Here is a 17,967-nt window from a genome sequence, read left to right on the forward strand (position 1 = left end):
TTTTCAATGTTGTGTGTGAGTATAAAAGCTTTAAAATTTAATATTTAAATCAAGATTCATCATACGTTGTTCATAACACTACAAAAAAATACTAAAGATACATTATCATCATATTTTATAAACGTTTATAATACAACTGTTTGATTTTTACTAAATTTGTCAAAATTGCGAGAAAAAAAATGTAAATTATTATATACTTAGTTAAATGTTAAAAATGCATATAATTTTTAATTTTAACATCTATACACCTTAAAATTTGATTATAACATTCCTCTTATAGATTTTTTATTAGATTAAAAAAAATTGCATATAGTCACATCCATTTTTTGTAATTGAGTTCATATTTTGAAAAAACAATGGTTTTTTTTTTATTTTGGTGTTAATCAAACAAATATTCACTGTAGAAACTTGAAACAGCCAAATATTACTTCATTAAATCATCATTTCTATACATAATGCAATTTTGAATATAGATATTCAGTCTAATCTTAAACTCTTGATTTCTTTTTTTTAATACATTTTTTATAGTTAAGTGTTGTTCATGATTTGTCAAAAAGCTTAGAAATATAATTACTAAAGAGTTCCTGCTGGTTCCTTCCTATTACATTTTCCTATTATAAGGCTATGGCTGTATTATGAATATTTTTTAATTTAGTTATACTTAATTTATCATTAATCATTTATCTGAATTTTAGATTGTATTATATATTTAAATGGTGAAAAAAAAACAGCTGGGTGTAAAATACATCATTAAAATTGCACTGAATAGCTGCTATAGTAAGCATTCGGAAAAAATACCGGTACCTACTCCTGAAATCTATTGAAAAGGAATATTATACTCAACGTTTATTCGTTAAAATAAAATGAGCTCAAACTTGTATTATTTGAGATCATAATTTTATTTATATAAGGTAAATACACAATACCTAGTGCATCATATTCAATGAAACGATTAATGAATAAAAAATATTTTATACCCAACGGCGAATAGTAAGAATTTCTCTTGGAATTAAGATAAGGCGAAATAGGTGTATTTATTAACATGTAGTACGAATAGGATTGCAAGCAGGTACCTTTATGTATACTTTTAAAAACGAAAAAAATGTATACAAATACATCAAATTATATACAAATAATACATCTTTAAGCTTAGGACTATGTTCACTAGAGCCCTACCCGTTGCAAACCTAACTGCGATAGTATATTATTATAGCGTGTAAAATGTTATTGTATCAATAATTTTTGACGCGCAACAACAACAATAATGATACGGTAACCGGTGTACAGGGAAAACCGAATACCAAAATAATTATCGTGTCGTGCGATCGAGCCCGAACCCCGTCATTGCCTCGTGCCGCCACTGCCGCCCCGGGAATACTCACATCGCGTGCCGTGCATGTCGTGCCAAGATGACTGCGTGTGCTATTCGTCTTGAAGAGATCTCCGAACACATCGATAATGCGCGATTACACACCAGACGTGAGATTACAACCAATAATAATATTATCTCTATTTTAATGAATATTATGTTCGCACATCGTTGTTAAGTCTCGTGGCTCGTGTCGTCGTCTCGTCGAAGACTGAGATGAGATTATCACGGTGGTCTGTGGGGCTTCTTGTTGTAACCCTACTGATTATGCAATTTCGCGACGACCTAGTTTGTACAACTGTTGTCTGATTTCAATTATTTAAATTATCTAAATATGGTTAAATAATATTATGCCATCCACCCTTATCATCGACTCGTACGCGGAGTACCGGTAGAGCCCGGGGCTTTTGTAACTTTTCAAGGGCATTGGCTGTCATGCGTCTAATGTATGTTGTATAAATTGTATCTATAATTTTAGGGGATCGAGGTGATTTGACATAAGGGAAATGTCAAGTAATATAACATTTTATAACCCTTTCCTCTCATTATTAAAAATACTATATTGTTGAATTGTAAAGAAAAGTAAAAAAATTACTAATATTATAGTTTTGAATTTACAAGTAAAATATATTTTTTTTTATGTCGGTACTTGATATATTAAAAAATATATATAAGGAGTGCTATCCAAGTATGAAGGCATTAATTATCTTAGATTATAATATTATATATATATCTTAGGCTCAAACGGGAATTAGCCGCATATGCACTCACCTTTTACACCTAACAATATGTTTAATACGTTAAGATATTTTGTCGAAACATGTGTATTATTTATGATTATGAATACATTTATTCCTGGCATAGGTAATACGTGTAAGGATTCCGAAATCACAATATTGCAATTTTAAATACTCATATTGATTTAAAGTACTTATTTGTATTGCGCATTTTACAATTTTTCAGTTATCTTTAACAATTAACATGTTATCAATAGCATTAGGATTTAGATAAATATTATCTACAGAAGGTTGATATTTTATTCAAAATATAGTTTTAAATTTTTAAAGTGCAACAACCCTGGACCTTGTGGTATAAATATAACCGTTCTGTAGTGCACACGCGCTTGGCTCTATAGTGTTATAGTACTGCTGTCACGATAAAGTCGACGGATAGCGTGAGCAGTGACGTTCGTGCAGGAAAATGGTGCAGCGGTGTCATCGAAAATTGTATCATCATAATACAGTATTATTGCGTATTAGTTTCGTGAGCAGTAATGGTTAGCACGTGTGTGGACGGATCCTCCACCTAAAATCTAATTACGCATTTACTGTGTATTAAAACAAGCAAAGTCTTATGTTATGATCTACAAGGTCTGAGTATAAAAATATGTAATTGAGTTAGACATAGCCAGTATAGCTATAGTGTAAATAGTAGAAACACCATAGCAAATTTATAGTAGTGAATATGAAAACAAATGATTCAGCAAAATACGATTTTTTTGTACAAATTATGCACCTATTACACACGTTAGATTAGGTATTATATTATATATATAGCTATATCTACCTATGATATAAAATATCGTTATATATAATAACATCAATATACAAGTAGTAAATATCAGATTTATTTATAATAACACTTAATAAACATAGTATATTATTTAATATTAAACGAAACATAATTAAATTAAATTAAATAAAGTCGGCCGAGATTCCCTGTGATTCTCCTGTCACTTTTTATTCTAAAATTATTTTCTAAATTAAGCACTGATCTTTATTCATATGCAGTATTTACCAATAAAATGTTTATTTTATTTTGCTCGTTGTACAATTCCATTTGCAGCGATCGTACTTGCAATAACCGAATTTTTCTAAAGCTTCTTAAAACGATTTTTTTGCTCGCAACGCAAATATAATATTTTATATTTACCTGAAATAGTGATTCAAACGTAATAAACAATTATATATTTTACCTAAATTATTAGACGATTATCTACCATGTTAACTACTAATAAATTTAAATTCGTATCTTATTTGTTCAATTAGGTATAGGTAAATTTGTATTAGTATATCTTGAGTAATCGTATCGAATATCGATACAGTTCGCCATTTCTTTTCAAAATAACAATTATACTAACATATCGATCATGTATATCTCTGTGGCCATATTTTATCCAGAACCTTCTGCAATGACCGTTAATATTTTCGAGATTTTATGCACAAACTCACTGTAATGGTGATAATCGTGGCCTGGTACAGCAGGTATAACCCTATGTCATTATCATATACTCCGGTCGGACGTTAATGCTTATATACAATATATATAATGTTATAAAATCCCGCACGTACCTTCCTCTACACGGTGGCTGGTGGTTGATCGATCGATGCCGCTGACGGGTGTTCAGAGGGCGAGATGGGATGGTGGTGATGGTCGTAATGATGCGAATGAGTGCGGGGGTAGAGAGATTGTTCTATGTTGAGCGCTCGTCGACGTTGGATATAACGTTAAATCGCGTATGCAAGACACTGATTGGATTTTTACGTTTCCAATGTTTTAGTAATATGGTTATGTATAATAATATGCAGTTAATGGTTTCGCATATTATCATTATTATTGTTGTTATCGTTGAATTTGTTGTTGTAGAATCTACAAGAAAAGTAATGACACGATTACACGAATTATATTTATATTTTATGTATATATCGTCAAATTATTATTGTTTTGCCAAAAAATAATTGAAAATAAATTATTTTATAACTCAAGTCATTAATTTCATCATTTTCAACACTATTATATATCATCTATATCCCAAGAATTTTTAAAAAAATACTTAAATTTAAAGAAGAAAGACATTTTGAAATGTATTAAATAAAATTATATGATACGTAATAATGCATTTTTATGACTAATGTCCATGGGAAATAATCTTAAAATAAAAATAATTTCTACAATCCATTCTTGAATGAGCCAGTCATTGATATATGTTTATTCTATGTGCCTATATAAAAGTTTATATAAATTATATATATTTATCAGAGATTATAGAATAATGTATTATAAATCATGTTTGATACTTAAAAATGTGATTATTGATTATATAAGTAGGTACCTAGTTTCCATGCCCACTGATGTTTTTAGTTATACGACTATGGTACGAAAAAATATAAAATGATTTAAAAGATAAAATAATATACTTAGCGAAACATATACACATTCAATCTTTCACGAGTTAAAAAAAATATTTAAATTAAAATTAATTTTTACTAAATCCTGGATAAAAATAATGAACTCAGGGATCAATTAATTTCAAATAAAATTACAAAATAGTTGCACAAAATTAAAAAAAAAAAAAAAAACAAGTTTAAGACCTCATAACTTTTTTGATCTCAAATTAAATTTTTTAGACATCGAATGCAATTAAATAATATAAGTTTAGAAGGATTGTTTAAAAATAAGTAATAAATTAATATAACTTTATGTGCTCCAAAATAAAAATAAAATGTTTATATAGTTTTTAACTTTCTTTTCAATAGTATTATTGAAATATCTTAATTTTGAATTTAAATTTACTGTTGTTCAGATCATTACAAACTAATAAATCAATTGAAAATATTCTATCAAAATTTGGCTATACGTAATTTAGTTGTAATTAATATATAAGTTTCTGTTAGTTATAAGGAATCTAATATATATTATGTTTAAAAATTTAAACTAACACTAAACAACATTAAAAATCTAAACTATGTATTATAATAATATGTATATCCTTAAAAACTATAAATGGTATTTGTTAATACTTAGTACTTAAAACAGTATTAATCGGTTGTTGTGATGTTAAGCTTTTTAATTGTTATCAATTAATTTTCAATAAGAATATCTCAATTTATTTAAATATAAAATCAATACCTGATACTTGGATATCAAAATGTAAAAAGCAAATCTATAGTTATAATATTAAACTTAAAAATGAATATTGTTCTGCGCTTGGTATTTAGTCCAAGCTATAATTTATATCCAATTGTATTAAATTATTTTACGAAATATTATAAATCTTGTATTATAATGTATAATATATAAAAAATATTTTAAAACATTATAAGAAATAATTATTCGTTTTTCATTACTAAAAATTCATTTAATAATAACATAATTTTACTCTCAAAGTCGCTGGTTTGAACCCAGTCACGAGAAATCTTTTTATAAAGAAATCGACGTTCTCCGTTAATATAGCAGAAACCTATCTGGCGCCTCTGAAAATGTTGTCACTATAACTAAACCAGGCCTATTCTCGGTCAACAGCGCCATAATAACTTTACTAATATTTAACCTATTATTTTTATATTCGTCGGTTTTATGTGAAATATATATATACTATATGCTTATAAAAAAATTTTTCTACATTTTACATTTTGGCAATAGTGAGAAAGTGAAAATAAACTCTTTGCCAAAATTATATCCCGTCATCATCAGTAATCCTTTGAAAAGTAGCTTGACCATATCGAATGCATTACGATTTGGCGAGAGGAACTTGACGTACATTTACTATTTTAATAGACACATAACAGAGTAGTATTTTTTAAATAATTTTCGATTATAAATTTAAATTTGTAATACCTCGCATGTCTAAATAAAAACTTAATGATTTCAATTTGCAAGAAATGCTTTTATATTCTTATTAAAATTAAATGATCATAGTTATTAACACCACTGTTGTTGATAAATAATTTAGCAATATTATAGTTATATATTATAAAACAGAAACGTCCCTGTATCATTAAATATACCTACTGGATAAATACTATATATATATATATATGACATATAATATAATAAATAAATACAAATGTTTAATCAGAGAAAAATATTTAGCATGATAGTGTACGAGTTTAATTTGTCAAAACTTGTCATCGTTGAATAATTGAACACGCACGTTTGCATCCATTTCATTGTATAGTGTAAATATAGCCTTAAATATAATTTCAGTTAATTCGATTATGGAATAAATATTTTGAAATGTATTATTCTACTTTATAACATTAAAGAGGACATAATAAATTATTATTTGGATGTTTGTACTGATAGTGATTAAATAAACACGTAAATATACACTACATTTATATAAAAACATTTTAAAATTTTAAGATTTATAAAAAAATCTTTCATTTTTAACGATAGAATAAGAAGTAATTTAAATGGATAGGCATTGTAATATTCTTAAATGTTTTCTTTTAAGAAACAAACAACAGTAGACAATACATAATGATAATGACAGACGGTAACAAAATTATTTTTAAGTTTATAATGAATTACTTTTAAAATTTAAAACTACAATTTATCTATTTGGCCACTAGTATTATATTATTATTATTAATTTTAAATGTTTTCTTAATGTATGTTTCTTATTGCAGATTAAATATACAGGAGCTAGCATGAACCCAGCAAGATCTTTAGGCCCAGCCGTTGCTCTTGGCTTTTGGACAAACCATTGGGTAAATAGTTAAATAACTAATAACTGAAATCGTTAAATTACTATAATAATATGTTATATATTATATTTTAGGTATATTGGATCGGACCTATTGTTGGTGGTATACTTGGAGGAACCATCCACACTTTTGTGTTGAAACGTCATACTGAAGAGGCAAGCTCTTATGATCTTTGAACAACTTTATAATTTAACTGTTATTTTTATAAATTAATATGCTATTTGTATGTGTTATAATATAATTTAACTTAGGTTTAAGGTTATAACCAGGGTTTAATGCAAATATGAAGGACTAAATAATTTATTTAAAAAATCTATTTATCAATTTATCATTATTATATTCAATTGTAGACATCAAACCATACAATTAAATTGAGTGCATTCTAGTTATTAAATCAACGATGAAATGAAACTATATTACCTATTTTATTGCCTATTTGTAATAATGTGAATTGTGAGTTATAATTATTCATTAAAATAAAGTATTGTTTTTAATATATAATGTGTTATTTTTTCAGAAAATATTCTTACAGTAATGGTGTAAACTCAATATCCATTTATACAATCCTAGTGCTTGATGGTCAATAGTTGATAATCATTAATCTAACATAGAATCTAATTTTAAAAAAAATATATTATTTTATATATTTTATGATTATATACAAAATTCAGCCTGTTAATTCTTATTAATAATAAACCAATTTAAAATTATTTTAATTTTGTATTCAATTTTCATCTCACTTTTAAACAAAAATTGATAACTCAGTTTAAACAGATCGAAAATTTACCCAAGTAAAGTATTCGGAAAAGTAATAATATTCAAAGTAGGTAATCAATTTTATATTCTGTTTCTCTATATTAAAACATTCAATAATATTTTTATAAGAATAATTAATAAACTCAGATAATAATTATCTATATTTATTTAACCTAATTAATCTGTTATGATATTTTAAATATTATTGATCGATGGATATTATTTATTATGTATATATTATGTTTTATTTCATTATATTTTTTGTCTGGACACAAAATCTCAATATAATTTTTATTTGTAAAGATTGAGAAATATATTTTTTAAATTTTTCTTGGAATAAAGATGGTTTTAGTTCTACATAATTATATGTTAATTTCTTTCTTTCTTTCTTTCTTTCTAAAAAATTATTTTATATTTAAATGTAGTATTTATAATTTTGATATAATTCGTATAATATAATTCGATACTTTAATTATTATTAATTTTGTTACTCTTTAATTTTTAGTCTAATTAAAAATTAAAACTAAGATTTTAAGTAACTCGATGATATAATCTAATTTAATAAAAAATGATTCTACAAATTAATATTCCGATTTACTAATTGCAAGAAAATGATTATTTTTGTTAAAAACATTGAATTAATTATGTGAATCAATTTTACACTAAGGATATTATTATTATTCCAAGTTTCAATTACACTTTATTACAGTATTATTTCCAATTTAAATATCAACTGAATGATGTTACAAAAAGTGTTAATATTTTATTTTATAAGATAATATTTGAAAGCAAATTTAATTTCAAGCAATAGGTATAACATAATTAAAATATTTATTTTATTTTAATATTTTACTAAAAATAACTTAGAATCGTTTTTAAAATTGTATAACAGTCATTAGTTTCAACGACGTCGTTAGAATTAGTAATGTCAAATTCAGTTTATTTTGTTTTTTTTTTAGCTAAATTAGTTTTGAATTTCAAATAAGTTCTGTTCAGCTTACAAGGTTAAATTTTAGAACAAATAAAGTCATTAATTCTCTGTTATTTCTCAATTACTGTTATAAGAAACTAAAAAAATTAAATAAATAGATAAGTGTATAATGTTATAAAGTTGTGTAACATGAATTATTTTGTAGTGTTAAAAAATAATTCAAAACGAATGCATAACATGTTAACAGTTTAAGAAATAATTTATTCTTCAAATAAAATAAACAATATCGTATCAACTTATCAAGTACTCATATACCTACTCTACAGTAAAGGTAAGTACACAATTATATTTTTCCAAGTTTAATAATTATTAAATGTTCGTTAAAATTGAGGAAATCTCTTTGTATAGTATGTTTCGAGTACCTACTGTATCATGTAATTGATTAAATTACTGTAATAGATAGTGAATGGATAAATAAATGTGTCAAATTTGAATTTAATGATAAATTATTGTACACGGAAAATAATTTTTAGCGGATATGGTACTTTATTCTATTTCTATATTTTGATATTTAAATTACTATTAACATTGATTAAACAATAAATAATATATAAGTAATTTATTTTTTTATAAGTGATGCAGTATTATAATTATATTGAACTAATGTTTACTAAAAATATGTCATATATTATATAATAAATAATAAATATATTAATATTATATTGTTGTATTTTATATTACGTACCTACATTATTTTTTATAAAAGTTGAAGATATTATTTAGATATTAATATGTACTATAGAACTGTGTGAATGGATTTGTGGTTTAAATAATTTTAAATTAGTCTGGGTAATATGTTGAAAATTGCATTGTGTATAGAAAATAATAATATACCTATGCACAATGGTGAATAGTTAATTACAACATAACAACTGTCAATTAAAACCATTAGAGGAAAAATCGTTATTTTTCATTAAAATATCAAATTTCGTCAACATTTGAACTTTAAAAATGTCTATTGAAACAATGGGCATAGTTCAAGTATATATTTTTGATTTTTTTAGAATGTTGTAGGTACTTATAGTAACGAACTTATGTAGAATCTATTGTATTCAATTTTCAAGTTTATTTACTAAATATTTTATCAAAAAGATAAATTGGTTAAATAAATAAATAATGTAGTCAGTTTAATATATCTATAAATAGATAAGAAATAGTTAAATTATTTTGAAAATTATATTATGATTAGAAAATTCTAACATAAATAATTGTTAGAAATCTGGTTCATCGGGTTAGATTATATTACGTTACGTTAGTTTATGTTAGATAAATCAGTTTTCCATTTTTCAAATAATTACATAAAAATAACAAAACCGATTTTGTCGAATATTATTTCGTGTTATTTCTCTGATTATTTTGGAAATAATTTTGCACTTGTGTAATAAGAGTAGTGGTGTATTTTGTGAGGGTTAAAGATACACTGTATATTATTGGTATTATACATATTTATATATTTAGTTATCTACCTTATTAAATATTAATAAATTGAAACTTGAAACTTTGTGTTATTTTGTATATTAATTTTTTTAATATCATTTTTATACAATGGAGTTTTCAAAATTTAGACCAATTATTATAAGTTACTATATTTAAACTAGGAATCTATTAACATAATTCTACAGTATATTGATATTGATTCAAAAGTTGATAAGAACAATACATGATAAAATATTATATTTTATATAATATGTAGTATAAATTATGTTTTTATATAAGTTATATATCTACTATATTCCTGAAAATAAATTATTGATAAAAATAATTATTATTGTTTAAACAGGTATTAAAATGCAATAAATACATTTAACACAATGGTTGATTAAAATTTAAATATTATACTAAAATAAATAGATAATTAATTTAAGTTGGAAATTATCAAAAAAGTAAATTTTTAACTGATTACTTCCTAGCTTTGAAATTTAGAATGGTGCAAATAGTAAATACTCTATTTTAACTACTAGATCAAATTTTCTGCGCGGTAGCAGTTACAAAATTATTAAATTAAATTAATAAAACATATTATTGTAAGACCAAATTACTTAGCTCAGAATCTAAAATCACTATTATTTTTTTAATATTAATATTATAATAATACTATAAAAATTATATTAATATAGTGGACCTATACAGGAAAATCTAAAAGCAAATACAAATTAAGCGTAATTTCGTATTTTTTTTTATTATTGATTATTTACCTATTTAAATATATTATTACAATAGTTATTTTAAGCATGTATTTTCTAACTACATAATTTTTTTTGTTTTCTAATACTATTAAGTGAATAGTTAACATATACTAATATGCATAATATAATTATTATACCTATTATCATTATCTTTTTTCATGAATTAAAATATAACTAATATTTTTTTCTAACTATTGCGAAAGAATCGACATTTATTTGATAAACATAATAAATAATCAATTAACCGAGTACACGTTTTGTAGAAATAAAAAAGTTTTGAATTAACATTTTTCGCATTGAATAAATTAGTATATATAGCCATACAGGTAATAACAAATAACAAAATAAACAATCACTAGGTACTACAGTGCTATGCCGATACATGTAGTGATTATATCGTTTACTTTGATATGACGCCATAACGGTCAGACTAAAGGTGGGTACTTATTATAATTACTTATATAAACAATGCAAATCAAGATAAACCACTTGATTAATTACTTACACAATTTTTGAATTCATCATCAATTTGTGAGATGTTGCCATAATCTTATAAATAAAAATAATTACCAATAATAACCTACAATTGATATCCAAGTCATAAATAAAAATAAGCTATGAGTCATATCCATCCATTTCACTTAAAAATGTAATGAATATGATGATGAGGTGCATTTTACTGAAACACGAACTTAGCTCAAAGCTAAGTGTTGAAACTTCTACATCGTTTCTAACACAGTAATACATTGTTGTTTCCGATGTAATAATAATAATTATCGTGTCCATACGTAAGGTTTAATAATTTAAACCAATGATTAAGTTTCTTCGCTTCGAGTCATCAAAATTACCATTGTGAATAAAAAAAAAAAATAAACAATATTGTAGCATGTAGTATATAATATATCCTTGTATAGATACCTATTATTATCTACTAAAGATGTAGCAATGCATCATGTGCATAATTTAACAGTAGCAACAAAAAAATATATACATATTAATATTAAAATATTATCGAATTATAACAAATTAATAAATAATAATAGGTACATTTTAACAAATTAATGATAAATGTTAAAAAAAAAAAATAACTGTCAAATTTCGTTTTGGTGAATTTGAAATATCTGTTGTTTTCTTGGGAAACTTTATTATTTATATCACGGTAAATGGAATTTAGTATTCTAGTAAATAACGTCATAAAGATACTTTAATGTCTAACCAAAATTTTATACGCTTCGTTCCTCTTTTAACTACATAATTTAATTAGGAATTTACTTTAATATTTTGTGTAATTTTACTTACATTAGGTTTGAGTTGTTTTTTGTATTATGGCAGATATTTTTCACGAATATACTTTGTTATGGAAAAATTTGTTATTAAAATTGCTTAAATTAACTTATGTCTAATGACTAAAACTGCTATTAATTATTATATAATGTCTAGCTTTTATACAATTTTTATTTATAAAGTGTATAATACATTTATACATCACACAACAGCTAATAATATACCTATTTATAATTGAAATTTAATTACAAAATTAATATTATTGAAATGATAGAATTCTATATAAGATAGCCGATATTATTGTATGTTTAATTAACACCCAATTATGAAAATAATATTTTTTAAATATTATATTATACTAACATTATTTTAAATTAAAATTATTATTCATTATTTTTATTTATAACTATGAAGTAGATAGCCAGATATAAATGTACTTGAAGTATATTCCTTGATATAATTTCAACAAACAAAACTTAAAGTATTTGGTTGTTTGAAAGTGACAAAAATAATGACATTATATGCAGGGTAATTCACCAAACATGCTCACCCACTTTTTTTCTTCAGTTATTCATAATCTGATTTTATGTTTCGTGTAACATTAATTAATAAGCACTATACCTATGTGCACAAATAATCAAGGCGACCCCTATAATATAATATGATCTCTGGCACAGCATATGTAAACTACCTACACTAAAAAAGTTGGGATAAGTTATAAATGACATTTGATCTGTCTAAAGATTCCAACTCCCGACAGACTGCGAACTGAATTTTTCTCTCTAGCTTTCTAGAGATACCTATCAGAAAAAAATACAATATGTTAGCTCATTTGTATTGAATGCTGAATGTTTATAACTAGTAATACAGATCATATATGTTTACAATTTTTCTATATAAAATAAATAATTCATATTTCGATAGAATTGAGGGTTGATATACCTATTTTTTGTTTATCGTAATATCGATCATAATCTTCAGTTTATTTTCATTATTAATCTTTTTGAAGTCCTATTATTTGTTCTTATACATGGAGCATTCTTTTTATGTAAATATCCACGTAACATGGATGCCTTTTTAATTGACAAAAGTTATAGTGGGTGATATGATGTGGCGTAGTATTTGGCGGCAGTCACTAAATAGTGCTGTGGTCAAGCACGGCCTGGTGCTGCTAGCTTTCGGATGGGTAACCAGTGACCACTCTGGCTATTTGTGATGAAACCATGTCCCACACACGGAAACACGTGTTCCAAAAACCTATTGTACCATACCCTACTGCAAAAAACATTAAAAAAAACACAGATAATGGTCCGAATTGTTGAATTATAATTAAAAAAACCTACAATCAATAAACAAATAAAATATAAAATATTTAAGAAATCTATGAATTTCACACAACATGAAAACAATTAGTAATGATTAGTGAACTATTTACTTATAACAACCAACTTTGACTACTGATCACTCTGTCACCCACAAAGAAATAGATAGTTAAATGGACAATCAATTGCTTAACATTATAATTTCTCTAATACTTCTGTACATCATGTCAGTGTGCTATTAAATATACACAATGCTGATGCCGATATTGGATTCAAAATTAAAACAGTTACGCAATGACATAAAATATTAGCATTTGCAATAACAATTATTACAATAAGACGTATATAAATAATATTAAATCCAGCACGCAAAGAAGTATGTTTCTTCGTAGTAAAACCGGTACAGCGAGTGAGCGCTACTAGTTTACTAGAGTGCGCTACATATTTAATCGATAAAACAATTTATTGATATCTAAATGTGTTGGCCATTTATTATGTATTCTAAACTTAGAAAGCGTCATTCAGTATAAGAACTAAAATAGTATCGTATTTTAATTCAAGTCATATGAATTTGAAAAAAATTAATTATTTAGGTACGTATAACTGTTTAAAAATAAAAGTAAGAAAAAACAATTTTAGCTAGCTCCAAATTTTTCTCTAAAACTCGATAATATTATGTAAATATGCTCAGATATTAATAATTATAAATGTAATAAACTGCAGTAAGCAACCAATACGTATATTTGATAAATTACGTTAATCGATTATTTTCTTAACGATTTCAAGTATTTCGTGTTATAGTTGCAATTTTAACTAAATAATAATATAATTTAATTTGCAATAGTACTATACATTATTATATTATTATAATTGGACTCATAGTCGGTATATCTGAAATAAATAAATGGTATTTTGTTAACCAACTTTGCTTTACGTAATAAGTACGGGGAAAGTTATTGAAACATAAAAATAGTCCACAACTATCAGCTACCACAAATATCATAATATACGTAATATCATATATATAATATGAGTCAATGTTTTCCACGCAGCGGAGAAAATATTATGTTTTGTGTAAAATGCCACTACGCCTGCAATATAGGTTTTCAACTTTCAATTCGCCGAAGATTTATTTTTGGTTTTAATGGACAGTGGTTAATTTATTGCAGTCAATAATCTGAAAAACCTTTTGTTAAACGTTAATCTAGTATATAATTAGATACAGCAATAATATAATAAATTAGAATATACTATAAAGTATAGGTTAAGTTTTTCATTGGTGTATAAACATTTTATTTTTTAAAAAAAGCTTATTGTAAAATAACACATTTAAATAAGTAAGTAGGTAACCACTTACCTAGTTATACAACTAGATATTGAGGTTGTTACCCGCTTTAAATTGCTTAACTGTAATTAACTATATAGGTCTTTAATCTTTGATTTTCTGTCTTTATATTGCATGAGTGACATATAGAAATTTAGATGACGTGTTCTATTTCTAACGTAGGTTGTAGGTACCTATCAAACTAGCGAAGTTATAAAATCTGAATTTTTGTAAAGTTTACTTGAGAATTTTAAGATGCATTGTTGTAGGTATATTTATAATATTCTAGTGAGATCACTTAAGGAATGGGCATATGTTAATATTTACATATTGCATTCAAATTTATAAGTATATAGTAAAAGTGTATTTAAACCGTAAAATAAGATCTTTATTAAAATGGTTGTGATTTAATTTTTAATAAAATATATTGATTTAAAATGTCGTTAAAAATACCTATACATTGTAGATACTGAGCTTAGCAAAGAATGTATTGATTTTACAATGGTTTGTGTTTTTTTATGTGTCTGGACACACTTTTTACTGTAGAAAAAATTATTTGATTTTCAACTTTATGATATAAAAATGAATATAATTGGTGTTTTAGGAGGCTAAAATTATTAATTATTTTTATATAACACTTTTCTTAATAACTAAAATAATTAAATATCAATAATATAATAATAATATATAATGTTTTTAGTAAAAATTAAATCAATCTACCGTATTGTCCTAGTGGTAAAATAAATTACTATAATAGCAATTAAAATACTATATTATAATATACTTAGCCAAGTAATAATATATATGCTGACAAACTGTATTCACACGAATCTTTTTTTTTACATGCGATGATTTATCACATACATTACAGTGACTTAGTATTCAGTGAGACAATGACGAGTTACATTCAACACCTACTGTACAGCAGAAACTATATACTTTCCTCTTTTTTAAATTAATTTATAGTAATGATAATTAATTGAAGTAAATAAGTAACAATTAACAATTAACAATTATACAATTTTAGGTAACACAATAAAAATGTTTATCTAACTATATTTTGTATAATGTTTAGTTAATTGTATGTATTTAATGAAAGTATAGTTCTTCTTGTTCAGGATATTCATATTTCATGGACATTATTTCAATTTTAACGCAATTTATTGTCTTAATAATTGCGTTGCTGTTAATATTAAAAATAAATACCTTTTTTTTAAATATAATAGCTTATTTATTGTTTTTATATTATATACAATTTTTACATTGTTGGTGTTGGGTGTGTCAAAAAATAGTTTGTTTTTTAGAAAACTGTTTAAAAGGTCACAGTAATTTGCAAATCAGTAATGACCTTGTTACAAAATATTATTGCTTATAATTGTATTTGTTTTTATCGCGTGCCTAGGTGGAAAATCAACGAACATTAAACAATTATTATTAACTTGGTTGCATTTTCCGAAAGAATGCGAACAAATGAACGATAATGCGTAATATACTCAAATAGTCATATTACGTTTCGGCGAATTGTAAAAAAGAAAAAAAAAAAATTCCTAAAGGAGGAATTTTGATCAATTATTTTCATAGATACGTAGTGTGTACATCGGTACCTGTTTGTTTATTACCGAGAACCTACACATTATAAGTATTCAATATTCATGTTGAGTATACGCATCACAAAAACCAAATCGTTCGTCTGTAAAATGACTAGATTGTAATTTTTGCGTTAGCCTTGACAATGATTATCCACTGCTAGACAAATGTTTAGATGATAACTAAATATTATTAGTGTGCCAATCACGAAAGAAGTACGCGGAAAAAAGTATACACGAGTGCGTTTTGTATAATGTGTGTAAATACCAAATAATGATTTCGGTTAGGTACGACTATAATATTTGAATAGTTTCCAAAATTGACGTTTTCTTTGAAATAGTTATTATTCATACGCGGGGTCTTAACTTAAAAGCACTAAAATAAACTTAAGCAATAATATACCTTAAAAATATATGATATTAATTATAAATTATTAATTTTTAAGTTTTGACTTTTGGTAACTATATTTAAGATTTTAAATGTTACAAAAATTAGTGATCTTCAAAGCAATAAAGTTCATATAAATTTGTTATCTGTTAACTTTTACTTTACATATTTTTCCCTAAAAAACTACAATTGTTGAAAAACATTTTACCAAAAATATCACCAAAACTGTTAAAGTAGCAATAGATCTCTAAAGTTTTAAAATATGCAATACAATAATGAAACATGTATTGATTCATGATTCGTAAAATAAATTTATAACTTACTCTTTTTGTATCTGTTTCTATAATGATTAGCAAAATATGCTACAGAATTGAAGCCTTTTTCATTAGAATATACCGTTTATATACCGTTTATATATCATTATTTTATTGTACAAAATAGTTCACAAGGTTATAATAATTTTGGGTTCAAGTAAAATAAACTACTCAATAACTTACTCAATCTTGTTGGTGATTTTTACGAAATTCATTAATCAAATGTCAATAGTTTATGAAAATAATTATTCATACTAAATTAATGATAAAAATAAAATGTATACATTATTATATTAAATTTATAAATTTTCCAACTGTTTGTACAGACTATAGAATGATGGCGGTAGGTATCTAAAGAATAAATTTCTCATAGTATTTTTACCGCATCATAAGATGAATTATTATAATTTGTCATACTATTATTTGTTTAATAAATCATATTTATGTTTAATAAAATAGTTTTGCTGGTTATAAAGTAAGACAAGTAAGTACATATTGGTTCTACAATATTATTATATCAATTTAGTAAAAAATATAACTATACCTACCAATCACACTGTTTATTTTAAAGTATCTAAACATTGTGCAATTTAATTGTTTATGATTTTAGGTATTATATAAATTAAATAAATAAATAAATAACATCAAATCATTTTTTTGTTCACTTAAAATAAACGAAAAATTACTTTCATTACTTCAATATTTTATTTTATAACATTTAAATTAATTTTTATACGTTATTGCGTATTATCATAGTTTTTATCTTAAAGTGTGAACGCTTTGTACTTGAACATCTGCAAATAGTAGTTTGAATTCTGAATTTCTTTAAAAATATGATTAAAAATAATAATTCAATGATAATATAACCCGATACGAACGAACAAAGTAAAACGTGTGCTCAAAACCAAGTCGCAGCATCATATCTGTAATTTGTTTTTTATAAAGTTTTTGGTGGAAA

At 24.5% G+C, this 17,967-nt stretch overlaps 2 protein-coding genes and 1 long non-coding RNA gene across 11 annotated transcripts in view; all 3 read left to right on the plus strand.

Annotated features, from left to right (window-relative positions):
* The window catches only part of LOC132923052 (aquaporin AQPAe.a), a 478,481-nt gene extending 470,913 nt beyond the window's left edge, over positions 1 to 7,568 (plus strand). For 7 of the 9 annotated variants that reach the window (XR_009661088.1, XR_009661087.1, XR_009661089.1 and 4 more), the window contains 4 exons: positions 6,781 to 6,861; positions 6,933 to 7,013; positions 7,209 to 7,311; positions 7,376 to 7,568. Coding sequence is in view for 2 of the 9 variants with exons in the window: in XM_060986855.1 (XP_060842838.1) it covers positions 6,781 to 6,861; positions 6,933 to 7,013; positions 7,376 to 7,393 (180 nt within the window). In the remaining 7 variants the exon portion in view is untranslated. Of the gene's footprint in view, positions 1 to 6,145; positions 6,206 to 6,780; positions 6,862 to 6,932; positions 7,014 to 7,208; positions 7,312 to 7,375 lie in introns of those variants that run through there. The other 2 variants (XM_060986855.1, XM_060986856.1) reach the window with 2 other exon arrangements.
* LOC132923049 (uncharacterized) overlaps positions 1 to 17,967 on the plus strand; it is a 225,397-nt gene that overhangs the window by 6,693 nt on the left and 200,737 nt on the right. The gene's annotated exons all lie outside the window — the stretch shown is intronic.
* LOC132921810 (uncharacterized) overlaps positions 8,684 to 17,967 on the plus strand; it is a 32,097-nt gene continuing 22,813 nt past the window's right edge. Inside the window, exon 1 of the long non-coding RNA XR_009660955.1 lies at positions 8,684 to 8,876. This is a non-coding gene — a long non-coding RNA (uncharacterized LOC132921810). The remainder of the gene's footprint in view (positions 8,877 to 17,967) is intronic.

The sequence above is a fragment of the Rhopalosiphum padi genome, chromosome 2, assembly GCF_020882245.1.
Source record: "Rhopalosiphum padi isolate XX-2018 chromosome 2, ASM2088224v1, whole genome shotgun sequence".
Classification (NCBI taxonomy): domain Eukaryota; kingdom Metazoa; phylum Arthropoda; class Insecta; order Hemiptera; family Aphididae; genus Rhopalosiphum; species Rhopalosiphum padi.